At 40.2% G+C, this 19,810-nt stretch overlaps 1 protein-coding gene across 17 annotated transcripts in view; it reads right to left on the bottom strand.

Moving 5' to 3' along the window:
- Positions 1–2,280: 2,280 nt before the first annotated feature.
- Positions 2,281–19,810, bottom strand: part of MARK3 (microtubule affinity regulating kinase 3) — a 64,234-nt gene continuing 46,704 nt past the window's right edge. For 3 of the 17 annotated variants that reach the window (XM_063333224.1, XM_063333226.1, XM_063333239.1), the window contains 5 exons: positions 15,359–15,523; positions 14,375–14,632; positions 11,973–11,999; positions 7,016–7,060; positions 2,281–4,794 (listed from right to left, as the gene is read on the bottom strand). In XM_063333224.1, coding sequence (XP_063189294.1) covers positions 4,449–4,794; positions 7,016–7,060; positions 11,973–11,999; positions 14,375–14,632; positions 15,359–15,523 — 841 coding nt within the window. In that variant the 3' untranslated portion in view covers positions 2,281–4,448. The remainder of the gene's footprint in view (positions 4,795–7,015; positions 7,061–11,972; positions 12,000–14,374; positions 14,633–15,358; positions 15,524–19,810) is intronic. The other 14 variants (XM_063333235.1, XM_063333241.1, XM_063333234.1 and 11 more) reach the window with 11 other exon arrangements.

Below are 19,810 nucleotides of genomic sequence, written 5' to 3'. Positions count from 1 at the left end.
TACAGAGATGCGACTGCATTGACAGTTGGAAATACAGGAAATTGCAAACCTACATGTTTAAAATTAAACATTAATCTAGAGTGGGATCAGCTTTACAAAACTGTATTTAGTATTTCCTAAACATCTGCAACGTGAGTTAGAAAACAAAGATGTTACATTAGTATGACCCCTCCCCCCACCTTAAATAGCAGAAATACCATCTACTACTGAGATTCTCTAAATATTTCACTCTTTAGGTTACTAAGAAAATATATGGTCTTGGACAGCTGGCTGGAGCACCCCTCCCATGAGGACAGGCTGAAAGAGTTGGGGTTGTTCATCCTGGAGAAGAGAAGGCTCCGGGGAGACCTTATAGCCCCTTCCAGTACCTGAAGGGGCCCTACAAGAAAGCTGGGGAGGGGCTGTTTGCAAGGGCAGGTAGCAATAGGATGAGGGGCAATGGCTTTAAACTAGAGCAGGGCAGGTTTAGATCAGACATTAGGAAGAAGTTTTTCACAATGAGGGTGGTGAGACACTGGAAGAGGTTGCCCAGAGAGGTGGTGGAGGCCCCATCCCTGGAGACATTCAAGGCCAGGCTTGATGGGGCTCTGAGCAGCCTGATCTAGTTGAAGATGTCCCTGCTTACTGCAGGGGGCTTGGACTAGATGACCTTTAAAGGTCCCTTCCAACCCAACACATTCTGTGATTCTATGATCACAGACCGCACGGCAAGAAAACACCCGACCACCTCACCCCTGAAATACACTGCAGGACAATACCTCAGCAGCAGCCTCTGCCCGTACCCAGTGAGGTACCCAAGCCCCTGGGGAACCCAAACCAGCGCGACCAAGTGGGTTTTAACTCGAAACAGCCGCGTACATCCTGCTGCTCCAGACCAGGGCTTAAGAGAGAAAAATGGTTCTCTGGGTTGGCCACAGTCCTAATTAAATTGCAATCCGCAACACTGTGTGTGATGCAGCAGCTGTGGGAAAGGCTGATTAAAAGTCTCAACACATTATCCCAATCGGGCCGTGTACATCCCAGCTTTTAACTGAACTGGAGAGATCTCTATTTAAATTCCAGATCCACTACCATCTTTCCATGTGACTAGAAAGTCTCCTGAACCTCTAACTTCATTTCTTTAACATAAACATGTAGATGTTCATTTCAGATCTATTGTTTTTAAGTAATCTAATTCATCTTGAAAAATTTAGGATACACCATCTCACTGTATTTGCTCTTGAAATTTCACTGTAATACAAGAGAAAAAAGGCGAACCTTGCCCAAGTTTGTGGTAAAAAAAAATAATCTTTGAACCCATAAATATTGGACCATGTGCCGTAACTTGAGTAAAAGTCACATGCAAAATGGTTAGACCACTTAGCATCGTCGAGGACCTCAGACCTCGTAAAGAGGTCAAACGGACTGAGGTGTTTTAGAAAGCGTAAGTACAGGGAAGCTTTGCATGAGAAAAAGTTTATCTGAACTTGTTTGTTCCTGCTCAGTGTGCCGATTTTTTTTTTTTTTTTTTTTTAATGTGCTTATCTTTAAACACTTATTTAAAGCAGTCAACTCCCTGCAACCCAAACTTGATAAGACATTTTTCTCTGCCAGATCCAGCAACCAAGAGGCATCTTCAGAGCTGGATGACATGGGTTTTAACCTTTAGTCACAAGCCCATTAGAAATGCCCCCCAACACACCATTCGGACCACGCATTCCGGGACACCAGTCACGCCGTTACGTAAAACCGCTTCTCGGTTGCCAGAGACGCATCTCAAAAAGCCTGGGCCTGCTGCTACATCCTCACCACACACTGACCTCCCGTTATTTTGAAAACTTGTCTCTTAAGGAGAGAAAAACCAGCCGTAGTTCTGCAGAGTCGTCTCACCAGCAGAGCTGATAAAGCTACACAGAGCCCCGAGGGATATCAACAATAAAAGGCCTGTGTTTGGGAAGAATTTAGTCTCTGGTGTGGAGATCCGAAGGAAGCAGTTTTCCTTTCCAGGCAACTCCTGGAGGCCTGAAGAGTAAGCATGCAGTATGCTAAAGAAACACAGGTATATTTTTGCAGCTTGGTTATTTTATAAGGCATTGGGGAAGGAAGCTGTTAAAAATCTGTTTCTGATTATAATAATTCTTTTTTTTTTTTTTTTTAATACCTCAAATACAGATTTACTCTGAAAGAAACTCTTGAGAACACTTTAAGAAAAATACTTAAGTACAAACTTTAAATATCCAAAGTATGATACTGGTGCACTTTCTAGAAACAATTACATACTTAACAGGTGAAGTAGGAAGAGAGTATTTCAGAAAACATTTAATATGAAACCTTTTGGATCTTCCATCGAATACAGATTTACATCATTTATCAGAACACTTTTCCAGTTCAGACGACAAAGTGCACTGCCGGGTGAAAAAAAATACATTTGGAGGAGTGCTTTAAACGTAGGAAGTGAAAGGAGAGGTGACCATTCACCTGAGAAAGTACAATGACTGCCCTGAAATGGCTTATTGCTATTACAAAATGGAGTTTTCATGGAAAAAACCATACGGAGCAGCACAGGCACGGGCAGAGCACTGAAAGCCAACCGAACTCCGGTAAGCACCTGGAGTTCTCAAGCCATGGTGTGATACAGAATATACAGAGAATAAAATGCAAATTCAGGAATATTTACTACACTTAACAACTACGACTACCCTTTAAACTAGCATAATCAATACCGATGCTGAGGGGGAAGTCTGCTGCCTTCAGAGACTACGGATCACAAGAACTAACTCGCAAAATGTTAAGGATTTTGCCTTTTCACCTCGGGTCAAATCTGAACCGTGTACTATGAATAACTATTAGCTCACTGCAAATTTAAAATGCAAATTTAGGCTCCAGTTTAAGCATGTACTTAACATGTGCTTTAAGTGCTTCACTGAAATATAACCATAAAACATTAATACAAAAAGTCAGGTAGATACTGCCGGATATTATCTACAGAAGTCCTTGATGAAATAAACTGAGTATCAGTAGGGAACAACGCATGAAGAAATTTCTTCATTCTAGTTTGCAAAAAATCAAATCTGCCTCACCACAGTGATGGTTAAAAAGTGGGGACCATCCCAGAGTTGCTTCGCGTCCTACAGAAAGCTAGTTGGCCATCCGAGAGTTCCACCACGGGCGGGTTTCCACACCGCACGTTAAAAAAGCGGCAGTGGACTCCCCGCGCAGCAGAAGCTGGAGACACAAGTGGCACGAAGCCATGGAAAGCCATACACCCAGGGCCGAGTGGAAGCACGCTGGAAGAGAGCTGCAAGGAAAGGTTTTAACTGCTACTGCCCACGGCTGTAGTTTAGCAAGTTGGACGTTACAACAGAGGAGAGCGGTAGCCAATTTGATTCCCGCTTTTGGGTTTCAATACCGTGCGTGCCCAGAAGGCGCAGGAGGGTATTGCCAACCGTGCAGCAAAACCTCGGAACGGCACCGACTGGACGTGGCAACTTGCATCAAAATACAGTTGATATCTGAGAGTCCTGTTGTGCTTTGCATCAGTCTGACCTAGTCTAACGTGGAGAACTTGGTCTGAAAGCAGAAGTCGCTAGTCAGCGTTTAGCACGCCCTTTTAGACTGCCTCATTCTGCAGAGGAACGGTTGTAGAGGAACGGTGGAACAACAGAAAAGTGTTCTTAGCTGCAATCAATACTCATAAGCCAAAAGGACAAAGATACAGTTTTAGTAGTTTAGCAGAAGCATGGAAGCGTTTACCCAAATTTTAATGCGCAAATCAGCTACATTTTTTTAATTTGATTCAGACTTAAATAATAAATAGGTGGGCAAAATATAATGCAAGACTTATTCAGTAAAAGTGAATTTTTAATAATCTCGTGAAATCTACTTAGAAAACAGGACTAATAATGTTCACAACCGTAAATCCAAACCCTTCACACACTTTTTTTTTTTTCTTTTTTCTTAACACAGCAGTGAACTGTAAACCTGCATTTACTGGTTATCGCTTCAGTTATTTTAAATATTAACTCAAGTGTTTCCTCCTTGGCCATTTCAATTTTTAGCACCAAAATTAGCCCAAAAAGAGGTACTGGTACAGCTCGATGTTGTAAATGAATTGTTTACATATAATACTTTATATATTATACACACATACTGTACATTCACACGTCCACACAAACAGGAGGCATATTTAAATGAATATATTCTGTGTTTCAATTTGTTGTCAAAGACTTAGGAGCAATGGAAATAAAGCAGAAGGGGTAATATTTTACATAGTAGGCAACTTTAATGCTGTAGTGCACTTATAAAAAAGTCCAACTCTCCCTCCCAGCTCAGCAGCTTTTTTTTTTTTTAATATCACTATTCAGAAGGATGCAGAAGTTATTGCCTAAATGTTATTCTATACATTTCCATCAGAATTCTCAAAAACACTTGAAATTGCTAACTAATTTACAACTTAACTATTTTTCTTGTTACAGCTTTAACTCATTGGCAATTTTGGAAGCAATGTTTTTAAAAGCTATGGATGTTCCCAATATCCGCTTAAAGCGAACTCCATTCAGCGACAGTCTTGGCAGTTTACACACCTCCATCTCCCACTGTACAAGGTTTTCCGCGTGCCCATCTCCATGGACACAGAAAAGCAAGAAACGCTCTCTTTGTTCATAGTCACAATTATTGGCATCCAGGACCTTTCGTATTTCCCTCATCATGTCATTGGGATCCATGGAGCTGGTGGTTTTCATGTTCCAGGTAAAACGCAAAGACCGAGGCTTGGCTTCCTTGTTCTCATCCTTTTGATCCGCAGCTACGTTGCGGCTGAAAGACAGGAATTTATTAGTTAGCAGGGCCAGCTACCTTCTCCACGTTTCACGTTAGTGAAGCAAACTAACACTCAACGCACACTGCCGGTATTAGAGCAGCATCTAGAGGGTCCGGCTGCGAGCAATGCCCCGCTTTCCTAGCTGCTGTACGAACACACAGTCAAGGTAAAGCATTAGCTGTTGGGGCTGAAACGAAGGTATGGTACGACGGGTGACACAACTGGAAATCACTGGAGTCAAGAGCGTGACGGAAATGACCTTGCAGAGGTAGAACTACATGCATCACCTATGACTCGATTTTAAGGCAGGTTCTGCTCAAAGCCCTATTCTTGGGCCACGTGGACTGCTGAAACACCAGCTCTGCGCTAGAAGTTTCTGGAACATTCAAATAGTGGCGACCTGTGACAAAAGGGTGCTCAGCCCAGGACAAGGGAGCACCAGCCCACAGGAGGTACCTACTCATACGCAATGGGGATGAGCCTGTGCAGAAAGACCCCAAGGGTTCCCCTGCACCTCCTCCTGTGCAGCAGGTCAGAGACCGAGCGCTGAGAGAGCCCACGGAGCCCCACAGTAGTCAGCTGCAAGCAGGAGGAAGGACAGCAGGACCGTGAGACCTTGCCATGGGTCACCCACCTACTGCCCCAGGGCCAACATGTGCCACCCAGTTCCGGGCTGCTGCGGTTTCACTCTGGCCTTCCTGCACTGGTGTTGGAGATGGTCACTAGAGACCCACCACATTGGAGGCTACTGGGGTTACCTTCAACAGGGAGGAGATACCTCATCTCTAAGCTGGGCAGCAATTTATTTAATACCAACAACTGACAGGGGTAAAGCCATGAAATCTTTTGCTGCTGCAGGCTATGCAGTTGAGTGCCTTTGAGGCTGACTGGAGGAAAGAGAGTTGGAAGTCACTATCAGACACCTCCTCAACACTGTTAGTAAAGACAGCGAGTAAGAGGGTTACTATTATTGTCACAGTTTTAAGAGATAAAGCACAAAATATTGAGGCTGCATTTCCCAAGTCTGCATTACTATGTTTTTTAAATAAAAAAAGCTTTTCCTTTGGTAAGGATAAATAAAGTTATAGCGGACAAAGAAAAGTTCCAGAAATTTCTAGAGTGCTATGATTCTTACACTTCAATTAAAATCAGTGGTCACGTAGCTAAAGAATAAGGAACTGCATTTGGACCTCCAGGGAAAAAATCTGACAGATTTGCTTTACGAACATTGCACGCTGTCAGTTGCCTCTTCAAATTTACTTGTCCTCAGGACAGGAGACTTAAATATATTGACTGTCAAGCTTAAATATCTTCCTGAAAACGCCTAACCTAACTGACCACAAACCATGCAGTTCAGGTCTCATGTTGAACTTCAAAGTTTAATTTACAATATTAAGTCAAGCTGCTCTTTAAAATAGTTGGCAGTGAATTTCTGGTAACAAAATGCTTTCCTTCTACTGCCATTAAGCAGGCAATTATGAAAAAATTAAATAAAAAGTGATAGCAAGGTCAAAACTAAATAAATCTCTCTCAAAGATAACCTATTTAATCATTTTACATTCTATTAGAAAGACTTCCAGTAACTGTGAGAGTCACAGGATTATGCTGTCAAATCCAGCTACGTGATTTGCCAGATGTTACAAAATTCAGCAAGGAAATTGGGGTACTTTGTTTTAACTTAAAGGTTTTAATTTAGTAAGGCTGTAAGGGGGAGGGCAGGGGGAACACCAACTCTGATTCAATGCTTATTTATTTGTGAAAGCTTTTTCTACTTGAAAACAGTTGGCAGAACCAGCACAAGTTTGATCATTTATAGTATTTTTTGATATGCAGATTTTGGAAGAAGATTATAACATGAAAAATATTGTTTAACTATCTGTGATTTTGGAGATGAGAAATATCACCCTTCAGTGGTTACCCCACACGTCTGCAGCCTCACTAGAGACCACTCACCTACACATCTACAAGACAACAGCAAATTATAACGACTTAAATGCAAAAAACACACAAGGGAAAAGGCAACAGGAAAGATGAAAGTTCAGAACCAAGTCAGTCAGTGCTTTAATAGCTGTTTTGCAGACAGAAATGCTTCTTTGTTTAGTTTCAAAGCCTCACACAAAACAAAAGCTGCTGCCTGAAGCCACTATGCCACATAATCAAGGGGAGGAAGGTTCAAACTCACCTAAGTAACATTTTAAACAAAAATTTTACCCTCACCTTGAGCCCTCAAATCTCCCGTTCCTCTCATATTCAGTCGGGAGCCTCATTGAAAAGAATGCAGAAGCAAAAGGAAGTGGGAAAGAGAAGACAAATCTTACACTACAATATACAATATCTGAGTAGCTGCTAAAAGATACTGCAGTCATACCAAAGGTGTGTTAAAACACAAAGCAACAAAGATGTAAAGAACTTCATTGGTTAGACCAAATTCAGGATGTAACATCTTGTCAAACCAAATGGAAGTCTATAAACTACAGTTTTTAAAAAGAGCATAACTGATTTTTACAATGTATGTTTATACATATTAGTACTGTAGAACTCTGACTAAAGTTCAACTTCTAAACACAGAAAATGTTAAACTGAAGTTCCAAACTGTACTGAAGTTATTGTATTATTTAGTAAGTACCTCCTAAAAGAGAAATAATTCCCAATTATTTTTAGGCTAATTAAAGTTTTATCTGGTAATAATATACGCATTTAAAAAAATACCGTATTTTACAGACAAGTCTGGTCACCCTGTGTGTTTGCAAGCGCATCAAATCTGAGGTATTAGGTGCTTAAACAATACCAAATACCTTAAAGCAAAAGAACAAGATGCATATACATTTTAAGATAGATTTAGAGGTAAATCCAAGATTTGTCAAGCTGTGCTATGGACACCCTATTAATTCCCACACTGACGCACCCTCAACATCTGAGTAAACTTAAGCTTTCTGTCTTCTTACATTGATTAAAGCTATGTTGGTGATCACTACCATTTTTTAAAAGCCCAGTATCAAGCAGAAATAAGGGGGAAAATCACCTTCCTCTGCCTTCCCATTATCACAGTACCACCGGTCTAAATCCCTGTTAATTCTGCTCGCGGGGAAGCTTGCTTTGTAAGGCCCTTATCAAGCCCACTCTAAGGTAGGACGTAGCTACACTGAACAATGGAAATTATTAAAGCAGTTTGGTTATCAGGTGTCTGGGGACTGGAATGTAAAACAGTAAGCTTATGTTTTGCCGCACAGCGGTATTTATATCAGGGTGTGTGGGGGGTGTTACAAGGCTTAATTTCCTCCTTTCCCCGCTTTTGAGCGTTGCAGTGAGGGAACAGGTTTGTGGGATGACTCTGTGCAGTCCCTGTCACAAGGGAAGAGAGGCTGCGCTAGCACCCAGAGGAGGAGCACGGTGGCAGCCCTTGCTGCAAAGGCTACGGACCCTGCTCCTGGATCAAAACTCACGCTGCTACTGCAACAGAAATCCAGTTAAGTGGTCCATCACTCAGCTGTGAGCCGTTCCTCCCAACAGCCGCCGATCAGAACCCTGCTCTCCGAGGTATGCACAGCACACAGCGAGACGGACTCTCTGCTAGGAAATGTTTCCATTGACTAAAGCTGTCCCAAGCAAAAAGGACAAGGAAGATAAGAAGAAGAAAACAACTGACAAGTCCTCAACTAATTCTAGCTCTTCAAAGTGTTTTTAATGGTACTCATTTTCATTGTAGCACAATTTTATGTACAATTGTTAAAATTCAACTTAAAGAGGGGGAGAATTGTTCCCTTCCCCTCAGTAACACAGGAGGGCAACTGACTCGGAGGCTGCAGCCCCCCCGATCTCCCAAGTACCTGACTGCAACTAATACTTGATGTCAGATTTCCAAAACCCACGTTAAGAGTTTAAAATGTCAACAGCACTGATGATCTGTTTAGTAAGGAGATTAAGATCACCTGCTACTTTACTATGGTGGATACAGGAGAAGGTGGAAAAAGACTTCCAAGGTCTGTGTATACAGCCCATGAACTCATCCCTTACAACAGTTCTGTAGAACTGCAATGGGGGTAGGTGGGCAGGGGGAGAACTATCACATGTACCATCTGAACAAATCCATGCATTTCACACGATCTGGGAAAGACTCGTTTTACTGGGCAAAGCAAGCAACAAGTCTAAAGTTCAAGTTCTCAGTTTTTCAGTTGAGCAGTGTCTTCAAAGGACAACTGTGTTCCTGTGAAGTGGAAGATGACAGCCTTGTTAAGAGCTGCATGCATTTATGGATGTATTTTATTTATTTATTTTTTAAACTTGCCAGAGGTTGTAGAAAATGGGATCATAACCAGTATCCCCAACAATGAATAGTCTTACTGTTACTGGAATCTGTCCAGAAAAGTCTGGGGGGAAAACTCCCTAGTGGTGTTTTCAGACCCTGTTTAGGTTGAAGTTAAGCCAAACTGTTTGGCTTGTAAACCACTGTACTCTAAATCTAAGTACGGCCGTTATTTACAAAATACCTACCGCTTTGAAATAACAAACGTGCTTTCATGGAAGCCTCTCGGAAAATCCTTACTTTGTTCAAGTTTTTCAATGCTTCGGTGTTCCATTCGTTTAGCACGAGGAACTGCATTTGGTGACAGGCACCCTCAAATACAGCCATCATGCCAAACACTGGAGAGCTGTGCCAGTCTCTCTAGATGCTTGTTCCTTCACGAAGGACGTGGTTATGGTCCAGTTCTACAGCCCAGCACTGGCGCTTTGGGAACAGTCACTTACTGTACTGCCAGTATTGTTCCGGTGGGTCTGCAAGTCAGATGCAGCCCCGAGGCCTCCTCACTGCTCATATAAACTGCCCTTCTGCGGGAACCGCAAACGCCTAGTTTATGTTCTAAATTTTCTGCCTTTGCTTGTATTCTTACATAAATTAATTTTATGTACCAAGTCGCTCCTTGGTCTTGAGAACGGAACAAATATACAGGAAAGTTATGTTGTCATTTGTCATGCAATGCCTATACACTATCTCCTTTATGGTTTGCGGAAGGCTTTAAAGAAAAAAATATTTCCATGCATCTGTCCTGAGTTATGCTGTGCTTTCTGTTCTTTACATCTTTGTACACCCTGTTAAAAATACAAACAAACACAAAGAAAACTGTCGAAAAAGATAAGGAAAAACAGCAAAAAGTGAAAGACGCTCAAGTAAGATCAATTTATGGAATGGAGAAAAGATGCTGCAATAAAATCCAGAACACTGAAAGTGATTTTTGCTGTCAGAAAAAAAGTTAAGATTTCCACACTATGCAGATTGGCAAGGACAGTGCATGGTCCGCGAGAGAGATATTTTATACTTCTGTGTACCAAGTACAATATTAGAACTCAGTAGTTAAAAAAGGAGTAACTGTTTATCTACTTTTGTTCAGCTCCCCAAAATGATGTTGCAGTACTATATATATATGTGGAATTAGGTTATAGTACCAAAGAAAATTAGGTTAGCTGAGATTCGTAGCATATGAAGTGATATGAAACTGCCAGCCCCCCCAACATTTTAATTTTGTACCTATGTACAAGATAAGATATGGGGGGACACCATGCACACTTAAAATAGAATTTAAAAAGCACAGTCTGGTCCTGTGTAGGTGACGTAAGACTGCGAATCTGCAGTGAAAGCTGCAGCAGCTATTTCCACAGTAGTCTAAGATCCCTGGCCTCAAGTCAAAGGAAAATTTTAAAAAACTATTAAAAAATTAGTTTTTTAAAATCTCAAATTTGAACAGTAACCTTCTAGTTGAAAACTGTACTCATATTAGCATTTTCCGTCTGTCTTCCGAGCAGCAGAGTAACAAACTTGCTCCAGTTGTGGAGACTGCACAGTCGTAAGCTTTTGTTTTAAAAGCAACGTGACTACGGAGAGACAAAGCAGTATGCACCCCACAGCTCACGATGCACGAGGGGTTCAAACTACCGCTGCTGCTCGGTTCCATCTGTAGACTGCGTTGGATGGTTTCCTTCCCTAACAAACAGTTTGTGCATGTTCCTTTTCTCAAGTCAGCCGTCACAATGCCAACCCAACCAACACCAGCTCTAAACATAGTCATGTTTGGAAGAGCCCTGATTATTATTCCTGTGGTGTGGAATTTACTCATTTAGTCGGGGCAGTACCTTTAGACTTGGACGGTACCCAAATTCAAGTAGCTATTAACGTATCTCACGTCTCCCTAATCTGAGTATTTCTTTGAAATGGTATGAAAACCTTCAAATTACAGTCACGTGCACAGCCTTGCATTGTGAAAGTTAAAACAGATGTCTGGGTTTTGGCCCTGTCTTCTTTTTTTTGAAAAGTAGCTGGAAATTGAAAGTACCGCCCTTTAAGAAGCCACAAGATATGATACAACTTACCAGAATATTACAAGATTCTACTGGAAAATTTATCTGCGGGTCAAAATTGTATAACCAACTTTCATGAGTCATGGTGGATTAACAAGATACATGGCAGCTTGATTCATTCCCAAATTGCAAAACTAAATTCAGTCCTTTGGGCTTGAAATGTGAATCAGACTTTTGAGCTTTTCCCTTTTGCTAAGAAATTTGCATAGGTGTCATACTTTTTGTAACTTAAGTGCTCTATTTGTGCTTCGGCTGCAATTCACTTCAGCAAATGCATGCCGTTTTCAAATAAATACATCGCCATTGCATCTTCATTCAATCTTCCACACAAAACTCTTCGATTCAGAACTGTGTTCGGTTTGCTTTCTATCGTTATCAACCGCAGGCAACACTTCAAACGGATTTTTTTTTTTTTTATAAAATGTCATGAAACAAAGAGATAGAGAATGTAAATTTAGCATCACTTACCTTTATTTGCTTGTAACCTTATGTTTTGTTTATACTTTCATCATTGTTATCAAACACCTCATTCTTCAAACATAAGCATGCTAAGTGTATTAGTACAGAGAACAGAATTACTTTGGTACTACCAACTCTATCACAGAAAGAAGAATTCACAAGGCATGCGTAGCATCTTGTTATACAGGTGCCACAGATTCTTAAGTATCATCATGAGTTAATGGATTTATTCTATGCTTTCCTCTCAAGAAAGAAAGTATTTAGTTCTCAGCAGAAAGTTTAGTTTTCAGAAAACCAAGGCTAGAAAGCCAAATCTGTTGTTAATTGCAGGAGCGACTTTTTTTTAAATATAAATAAATCCTACCTTTTGATAAACCTGAATGACATGTTTCTAAAAGAAATTAAGCCAAAATAATAATTAACAAAAAGTTTTGTACAAAATAAATTGAAAAAGCCATTTAGAGTGAAACATGCAAAAAGATCTCATTTAAAACGCACAATGAAATCACACTTCAATACATTCTGAGATTAGGCAGATGATTTGGGGTCTGAAGAGTCAAACTCTTAGCATTGCTACTTCCAAACTTCATTTTTATGGGAAATATACCACCAGTAGTTATTATGAATTAAAATTCGTACTGGTGTCAAAACACTTTACAACTCAACCTGCAAGGTCACATAAAAAGATCTTTGAATTTTCTTTATGTATCTCAAATAGAAAGCAAAAATCTACTATAACTAGATCTTGAGTATCTTCAGAGTTAGGTTTCTTCCTTCCTAACATTAGGTGAGCCATGTTGTGCCAAAAATGCCTTAAATATTTAGCTAATTTTAGTGGCAGAAGCTGTAACAATTGCCTACACCAGAACATAATTAGTTTATAATAAAAAAATATTCTGATCCCCCATAGAGAACGCTAGAATAAATTAACAGGTTTTAAGGTTTTTAAAATGTATTTAAAGAGAAGAACTGTGTCCTTTGGTGGCTGGCACTATCCACCTCCTTAGTAGTTCATGCAGCACCTCGTATAACAGAGCCTCAACCGTAAGAGGTCCTCCAAGTGCAAACTTAACCATCTGTAACAGCACTATTGTTTTACAACTATACATTATTTAATTAAGTCCAGATGGAATTTAAACTATTGTCAGAAGTGGTGGGGAAAAACTTCTTCAAGAAAACCACACTGCACTGCAAAAGCTGAAACTCGGAGGTAATGATAGAAGCTTGAATGCTGCCTGAACAACTGAGCGACACACAATGATAAACAGCATGTTCCAGCAGCACAAGTGACAAGCTTGCATGTTCACAGTTTGAGCGTCCACATTTGGAACGTCAGATGGAAAGTTAAGTAAGGATATTACAAACAAAAGTACAGAAAGAAAAATGTGCCAAAAGGATGTGTTTGATTAAGACTTCACTTGACAAAAAGCAGATGACTTAATTCTTAAAAAAAAAAAAATAATTCAAATTAATCTTTTATATCTCTCTCAACAGAAAAAGAAGGAAAAAAAAAAAAGTATTTCCCAGGGAAACATTAGCTGGCAGAGCACTGAGCAGGGTAAGACATTTACCAAAGGCTAGGCTGTCACGTTTTTGTTTTTCACAAAAAACAACTTCTATATTTTTAAAGAAATTCCCTCTCTACTTTGAAATTGGCCAGCTGTGAAAAACTGAAGTTTGGCTAAGCATTATTTTGTAGGAATAGGAGACAATGAAGAGGACGCTGAGAGGGAGGCATGTATGGTCACAGTACAGACAGGAAGGAAGTGGCTTGGTGCTGATGTGATATAAGCCTAAAACAAAAGCAAGCAGGCCAAGATCAGAACGATATATTCCAAGAAAATTTCATGTGATGAGGAGGGTACAAAAGCATGGAGGTTATCTTAAGGCAAGGATAAACAAACCCTCACTTCTGCAAACACAAGCTGTGGATATCAGAATGGTCTGAAGTATGCGGCACGTGAACCCACAGGTTTTAAATACAGAAGGAAAAAAGTGGTTTTCAATTTTAGGATTTGCAGGAACTAATTTAAATTGTACGTGGATTTGAAACTGGAAGTCCAATTAGAATAAAAGCTGTTAGCGCAGGAAGAAACCTCCTTAAGCTAGGCATTGGCTAGACCAACACAACTTCACACCAAAGTCAGAATCTGCAGATGAACTAAAGGTCAAAACAGGAGTAAGTTTTCCAAGGTTTGACCAGACTCCTGCCTAGACCGAAACCATAGTACTGCCATTATTTTAAGATGCCAGCACTATGGCCAAAAAAGAAGCTTTTGTGTCCTGCCTCTACCCTTTCACCTGTGATCTATTCATGTGTTGCCAGCAAGATTATTCTGGATATATTAATAGCTTAAGCAGTTGGGAAATACAACCTGAACTTCTAACACTACATTAAATATCAAGACTGTGATCCTAGTTTATGCCGTCAGCTGACAGACCATGCAGTCAGAGTGAGCAGCTTTTGACCTGAGCTGAAACGTTTCAGCTCTGCAGCATTTGTACCTCAGACATGAGAACGAAGAGCACAGAACAAACAGCACAAACCAGGCTGTCTCACTTTTTATCCCATTTGATTCAACTGCTAAAAACAAATGGCGTCTGTAACCAAAAAGAACTACAAAAAAAAAAAATCGTAAGCCAGTTGCAGAAACTGTTAAGCCATTAATCAGAGAATGCGGACAAAAGAACCTAAGCAACGAACAACTAGGTACATCTACTACCCGATAAAAAGGAAACGTTGCATTACCATTTTAAGAGGTTTACCTTCTTGTTAGTTTTGAAGTTAGTTTACTAAATAGATTGGTGGAACCCCTGGTTCGAGTCTGTGAGAGCGGTGTTGCTTCATGGGACAGACTGGGGGAGGCTGGTGGTCCGTTGTAGGTAGCAGTACGTCGCTCTCTGAGCTGGCCGTGGAAAGTGCTCCGACTAGCCGTTCCTCTGGGGAAATGAATACGATCAGGTGTGGTTGCACTGCTAATGCTGTGAGTTGAAGAAACGGGAGTTCTTTGATCGGGAATAGTGCTAGAGCGGGAAACAAAAAACAATGCTAGAACTTCTTTACAGAAGCACTACGGTACTGCAGGAAACACAAAACACTACATTCTACAGTAAAGCATAAGCAGACATTTTTATATAAGCCAGGGTTGGAAATACCAACATTATTACAGCACTGTATGGAATCAAAACTTGTAAGAAGTTAGGATTAAAAGGCTGCCGAAACAGAAACCTACATAGGCAGAAAAATGCAACAGGAGTATCCTGGAAAAGACCAGATAAACTAGGCATACAATGTTTCACTGAGAAGCCTGATAAAAGAATAGATGAGTAAAGTTTCCTCCCAGGAAAGAGAAGCAATACGTAACTTTAGTGACTCTCCCTCCACGTTCTAGATATAAGTCTTTGAAAAATCTTACTAATTTGATAGTATCCTACACAAAATTCTCTACAAGTGAACCACTCCAAGTAATGAAGTCCTTCAGGATACACAGTTAAAGTCTCCCACAAACTTTGGCAATAGGGAATGTCCAATACTCCTAACACTAGGAAAAAAACTAAGGTTCATTATTGCAGGATTATGTCACAGACAGCCTGACACACCACAAGACACATGTAAACAAGACTAAAAAAATGAGGAAACACACATCTTGTGGGCAATATATACTAGAACAATCTAGGACTAAAATTCCACAGCACAAAGTTAAGAAGCAGTGGGTATAAGTTAGTTTCACAACGATTTCAGGTTCTTACATAGGCCTGAAGTTATCTGCGCCATTGTCTATTGGAGGCAACATCATCTTCGTGTGCACAGAGGCTGACATGGACATCGACTTCTGATGTCGCAGCCGAACACTGGAGAAGGATGTAGTACAAACTGAAGCAGGACTAGCTGCGTAAGCGAACATTTCTGTCAGGCTGTGAGGGGGTTTGGGTTCAGGCAGAGGCAGAAAGAAGAGCATGATGGACCAACAACAAACTAGTGCATAGAAAAAAAGCAAACTTTTCCTTCTATTAGCTGATTTATCAAAGAACACGAACTCTAACAGCCCTCTTCTACATAAACAGCAGTAACTATCCTACACTCCCCTTTAAAAAGCATCCTTACTATAGCACAAAACTTCAATCATTCTCTTACCATTAGCATTAGTTTGTGGTGATACGCTCCTTGACATACAGAACCTGAAAAACTCAGTGTTCTGTGCCAAAGCACTAGTATAAAGCACTGATGTAATTCGTATTGGTCTTAACATTAAAAAAATGCATTAAAAAAAAACCCACCAACTGCACTTTCCAAAAGACTGGTGATAGGTCCATTACCGCAGTGAAATATTTTGTTTTCAGAATGTATCCATGTTAAAAGAAATCAATGTAAGTTGGGCAAGCTGTCAAATCTTGATCTACATCTGACAATCGAGGGACTTCACAGGCACAATCGAAAGCAACAATATAATGATCTTTAACAAGTCCAGAGACGCTCAGACAAAAAGGCTGCTATTGGTCAACCTGTAGGAGGCAATGAATAACGCTTGCTGCTCTCTAAAGACAGAGGTATGACTGTTGAAGAGCATCTCAGATTGCTTGGCCACAAACCTTAAATTCTCCAAATTACCACGCAGGCTTTGAAGGAAGGTCTACAGCGCTGTCTTGGCAGAACGGCCAGTAAGCTGCCAGCTGTATAATATGTTAAAATAGGAGAATGAAATCTTCTTTTTTTGGGACAAAATACTCTTTGCAGCCTTCACAATATCTAGTAACAATAATGATAGGAGAAAACTGAGAGGCCACAAGATGTATCAGGCCTTTCAGGCTACCACACCATATATTGTTCATCGTAAGTTTTCTTTGAAAAGTAAGACAACTGAAATTCAGAAATATTGTCCGAGATTAAGAAATCTGTCCATGACAGTTTCATCAGACTGCATGTTCACTTCCAAGTTATTTCATGGTTATACACACTGAAATTCAAGTCCTGTTATCTCATTCTGGTATATCAGCCTTCAGAGAGGAGAATGCTACTCCAGCTACGAGCGTCAGCTGAGCCACTTCTTGGGCTTAGCTCTCAAACTCACAGCTCAGACATCAGAACTGCTTCCTAAAAAGCTTAGCAAGATCTACTTCTTGGTTTGTTTTTAACTTTTCAGAATCTAGAAGACTTCATCTGAGTCATGTCTACATCTCTTTACAATGCTGAATCCAGCAGGATGCCAACTACAACCACTACTACAATGGAGCCCACAACACAGCCCAGCTTTTATATTACCCCAGGGTATTAAGAAATTGTAAGGAAATGAGCATTCATCTCAAAAGCAATACCCTGAAGTCAACTAATCCCCAAATAATTGGTCACCAGCCTCTCAAGCACTTCTAGCTCCTTTCCTCTCAACATGTTGCAAAAGATAAAGGAGAAAAATTTAGTTTTACAACACATTAGACTCAAGTTTTACTTATCACCTGCCTCCAAAGATGTGATAGCTAAAAGGTATCAATAAGGTACCAGACCACATATTAAAACATTTTTATTTCTTCCTGTGAAGCACTGCTAGAAATCAGCTTCCTTGGATTCCTCGGATTACTAGCCTGGGAACACGAGAAACAGTGAGCTAACATTTGCCAATTAGTGCCAAGGCTTATAAAAAAAAATCTGAGGCTGTTGTAAATCATTTGCGTTAGAAATGATTTAAAGCAATTGCCTATCATTATGACAAGTGTTTCATGAATCCCCAAGTGCGTTAATTAATGCTCAGGCTTTGGAGGAAAGCCAGAGTCATCTCCATGGGAATGCCTGTGTCAGCCACATAATGTGTTAAAGTAGGGATGTGTGACTTAAAACACTCTTCCCTTCTGCCAGTCTGGCATGGGGTCTTCAAGACTATTTTCTCCAACATCAGGTCAAACAGCTGACTATTGATTCTTCAAAGCTTCCATACCTTCAGAAATGGTGCCTCCTCACAATTCAATGTGCAAAATAAAGACAGAACAGGCAACATTTTAACTGTTTCTCAAGGGAAAGAATAGAGACTTTGAATGCACGCATCTTGCCTTTTAAGGCCAGCCTCCCAAGTTTTCGATGGGTGTCAGTATCTGACTGGCTATGGACAATCTACAATCCAATCTGTAACAAACCTTTTATAGTAATTACTTTTCTCTTTAACATTTGCCACCAACAGACACTTCAAAAGCACAGAAAGCATTTTTAACAAAACCTTGGATTTATACGAAGGCCCAGTTTCTACTTCAGCTCTTGCTTCGCAGAGGAAAAACCATTAACAAGTTTCTAAAGTTACTTTCTGCCAAGATGAGAGTACAGTCGTATTAGAGATACTACAGAAACACCTGAAGGCTGGCAAAATCCATCCATTCTGAAGATCCAGTCCCATCAACAGCCATGTTTATTTAGCCTGCATTAAAGGTCCCTGCATTTCATGTGATCAGTCAAGCCTTTGCCCAGCTACAGCAACAAAATATATTCAGACATAAATTCTGAATTCTGTGCCAAATCACAGTAATTCTGAAATGGTGCCAAAATGAATGAGCAGTTTAGTGTTGAAGCATTTCAGACCACAAGAAGTCTCCAATTGTAGAACAATTAGCAATGCATTCTCATTATCTTTTCTTGCTTTAACCTTCTATAAAGAGTAACAAAAGTAGTAATCAAAAATATACGATAAAAGCTATGAAGATTTTTTTTCCGACAACGAAAATATAAACGCCTAGACATTTCAAATGACCCAAATAGGGCTAAAGTCTGCAGAATAAGCAGATGATGTTTGCATACCATATTGACAATAAAAGGTTAATTACATAAGGATAACCTATTATGGATATTAAATAGAGTTAATACAATGCCCATATGGGAAAAACCAGAAAGACAGCAGTTTTCTGAGAAATTCAAAGCTGAGGGAAAAAAAAACAAACCAACAACAACTTTAGAAGACAGCTCCTTAGCAGTATGAAAGTTACTCCTGAATTAAGTCGACATCTGAATCCCAAGCATTCCTAGTAAACAATATCTAATACCTTTAAAAAACATAATAACAAAATTGTAGACAAGATATTGCAAAGATATTAGTTTAAAGATGAACAAAAATGTTATTAAACCAAGAAATCAAGTAACCAAATCTGATCGAAACTATTTTGGACAGAAAGGTTCATTTATCAAAGAGAGTTTGGAAAGAAACAAAGCTATTAACGTATCAAATCAAAGGAGGGATGGTGAGCTTTAATTTAAACAAACTTGGTAACATTAACAAGGACTAATCAATGAAGGCCGAGACAGACACACTAAGAGACAGTACCAAATAGCTGTGCTGTACTTCACAAGACAGTTGACTGCAGGCCCAGCTGGCCAGCTACAGCTTTGGCACTCTTCAAACTTAACACTTGACTTTTTCCTTAATCACTTTCAGTTTGCAGAAAGCTAGGAGGAAGAGACAGGGTCAAAATCATGTTCTTTATCCCTAGACTCCAGGTCAAACAAGGGACAGACAGACTTTCCATTCAACATCACAGCTTTGCCACTCTTCCTTATGAACTGGCAAAAGGAAGGGGAAACATTCTGTGCAAAAAATGGTGGATCTTTCACCAACTTCAACACAAGCTAGAAGAAAAGTATTTTCTTCTCACCCTTTACAATATAGCAGAAAATTCGGAAGGGGTGGAGAAAATTGGGAAGAGTAGGAGAGAGGTACACATTCCTCCAAGCTTAAGTATTTTTATTAAGTACTAGCTATCCGGGCACTCTCCCGGCACTGGTCAACTACTTGTTACCAGCTTTTGACACCAGTAGAATTCTGCAAAGAACAGTTGGGACTTAAAACACCTCAGCCAGCCAGGAGGCTTGCTGGTATTCTTCAGAAGTGTTACTCTATAGCTAATGTCTACGTTCACTATTACATTTATTTTCTACAGCTCTCCTCATTCTTTGGGACACAGGGAAGGATGGCGCTAGATGTAGCTGTGGTGCCGACACATGAACTGGTTAACTCCAACTCCATTGCGTGCTCCAGTCAAGCTTTCATTCAGTAAAGTAAGAGGAGATTATTTCTCTGACTGTTTTCACTCAGAATATGGAGATATCAGTGCTACCCTTCTTAAGATGGGTTCTATAAATACCGGGAAGCAATTAAACTACAAGGATATCAGTAAGCAACATTATTAGTCCAAGACAATGGCCCATCACTGTTCCGTCTTTGCTCAGAAAAA

The sequence above is a fragment of the Chroicocephalus ridibundus genome, chromosome 4, assembly GCF_963924245.1.
Source record: "Chroicocephalus ridibundus chromosome 4, bChrRid1.1, whole genome shotgun sequence".
Lineage (NCBI taxonomy): Eukaryota > Metazoa > Chordata > Aves > Charadriiformes > Laridae > Chroicocephalus > Chroicocephalus ridibundus.
Note: the sequence above shows the minus strand (reverse complement) of the source record. Positions and strands in the feature narration are given on the sequence as shown.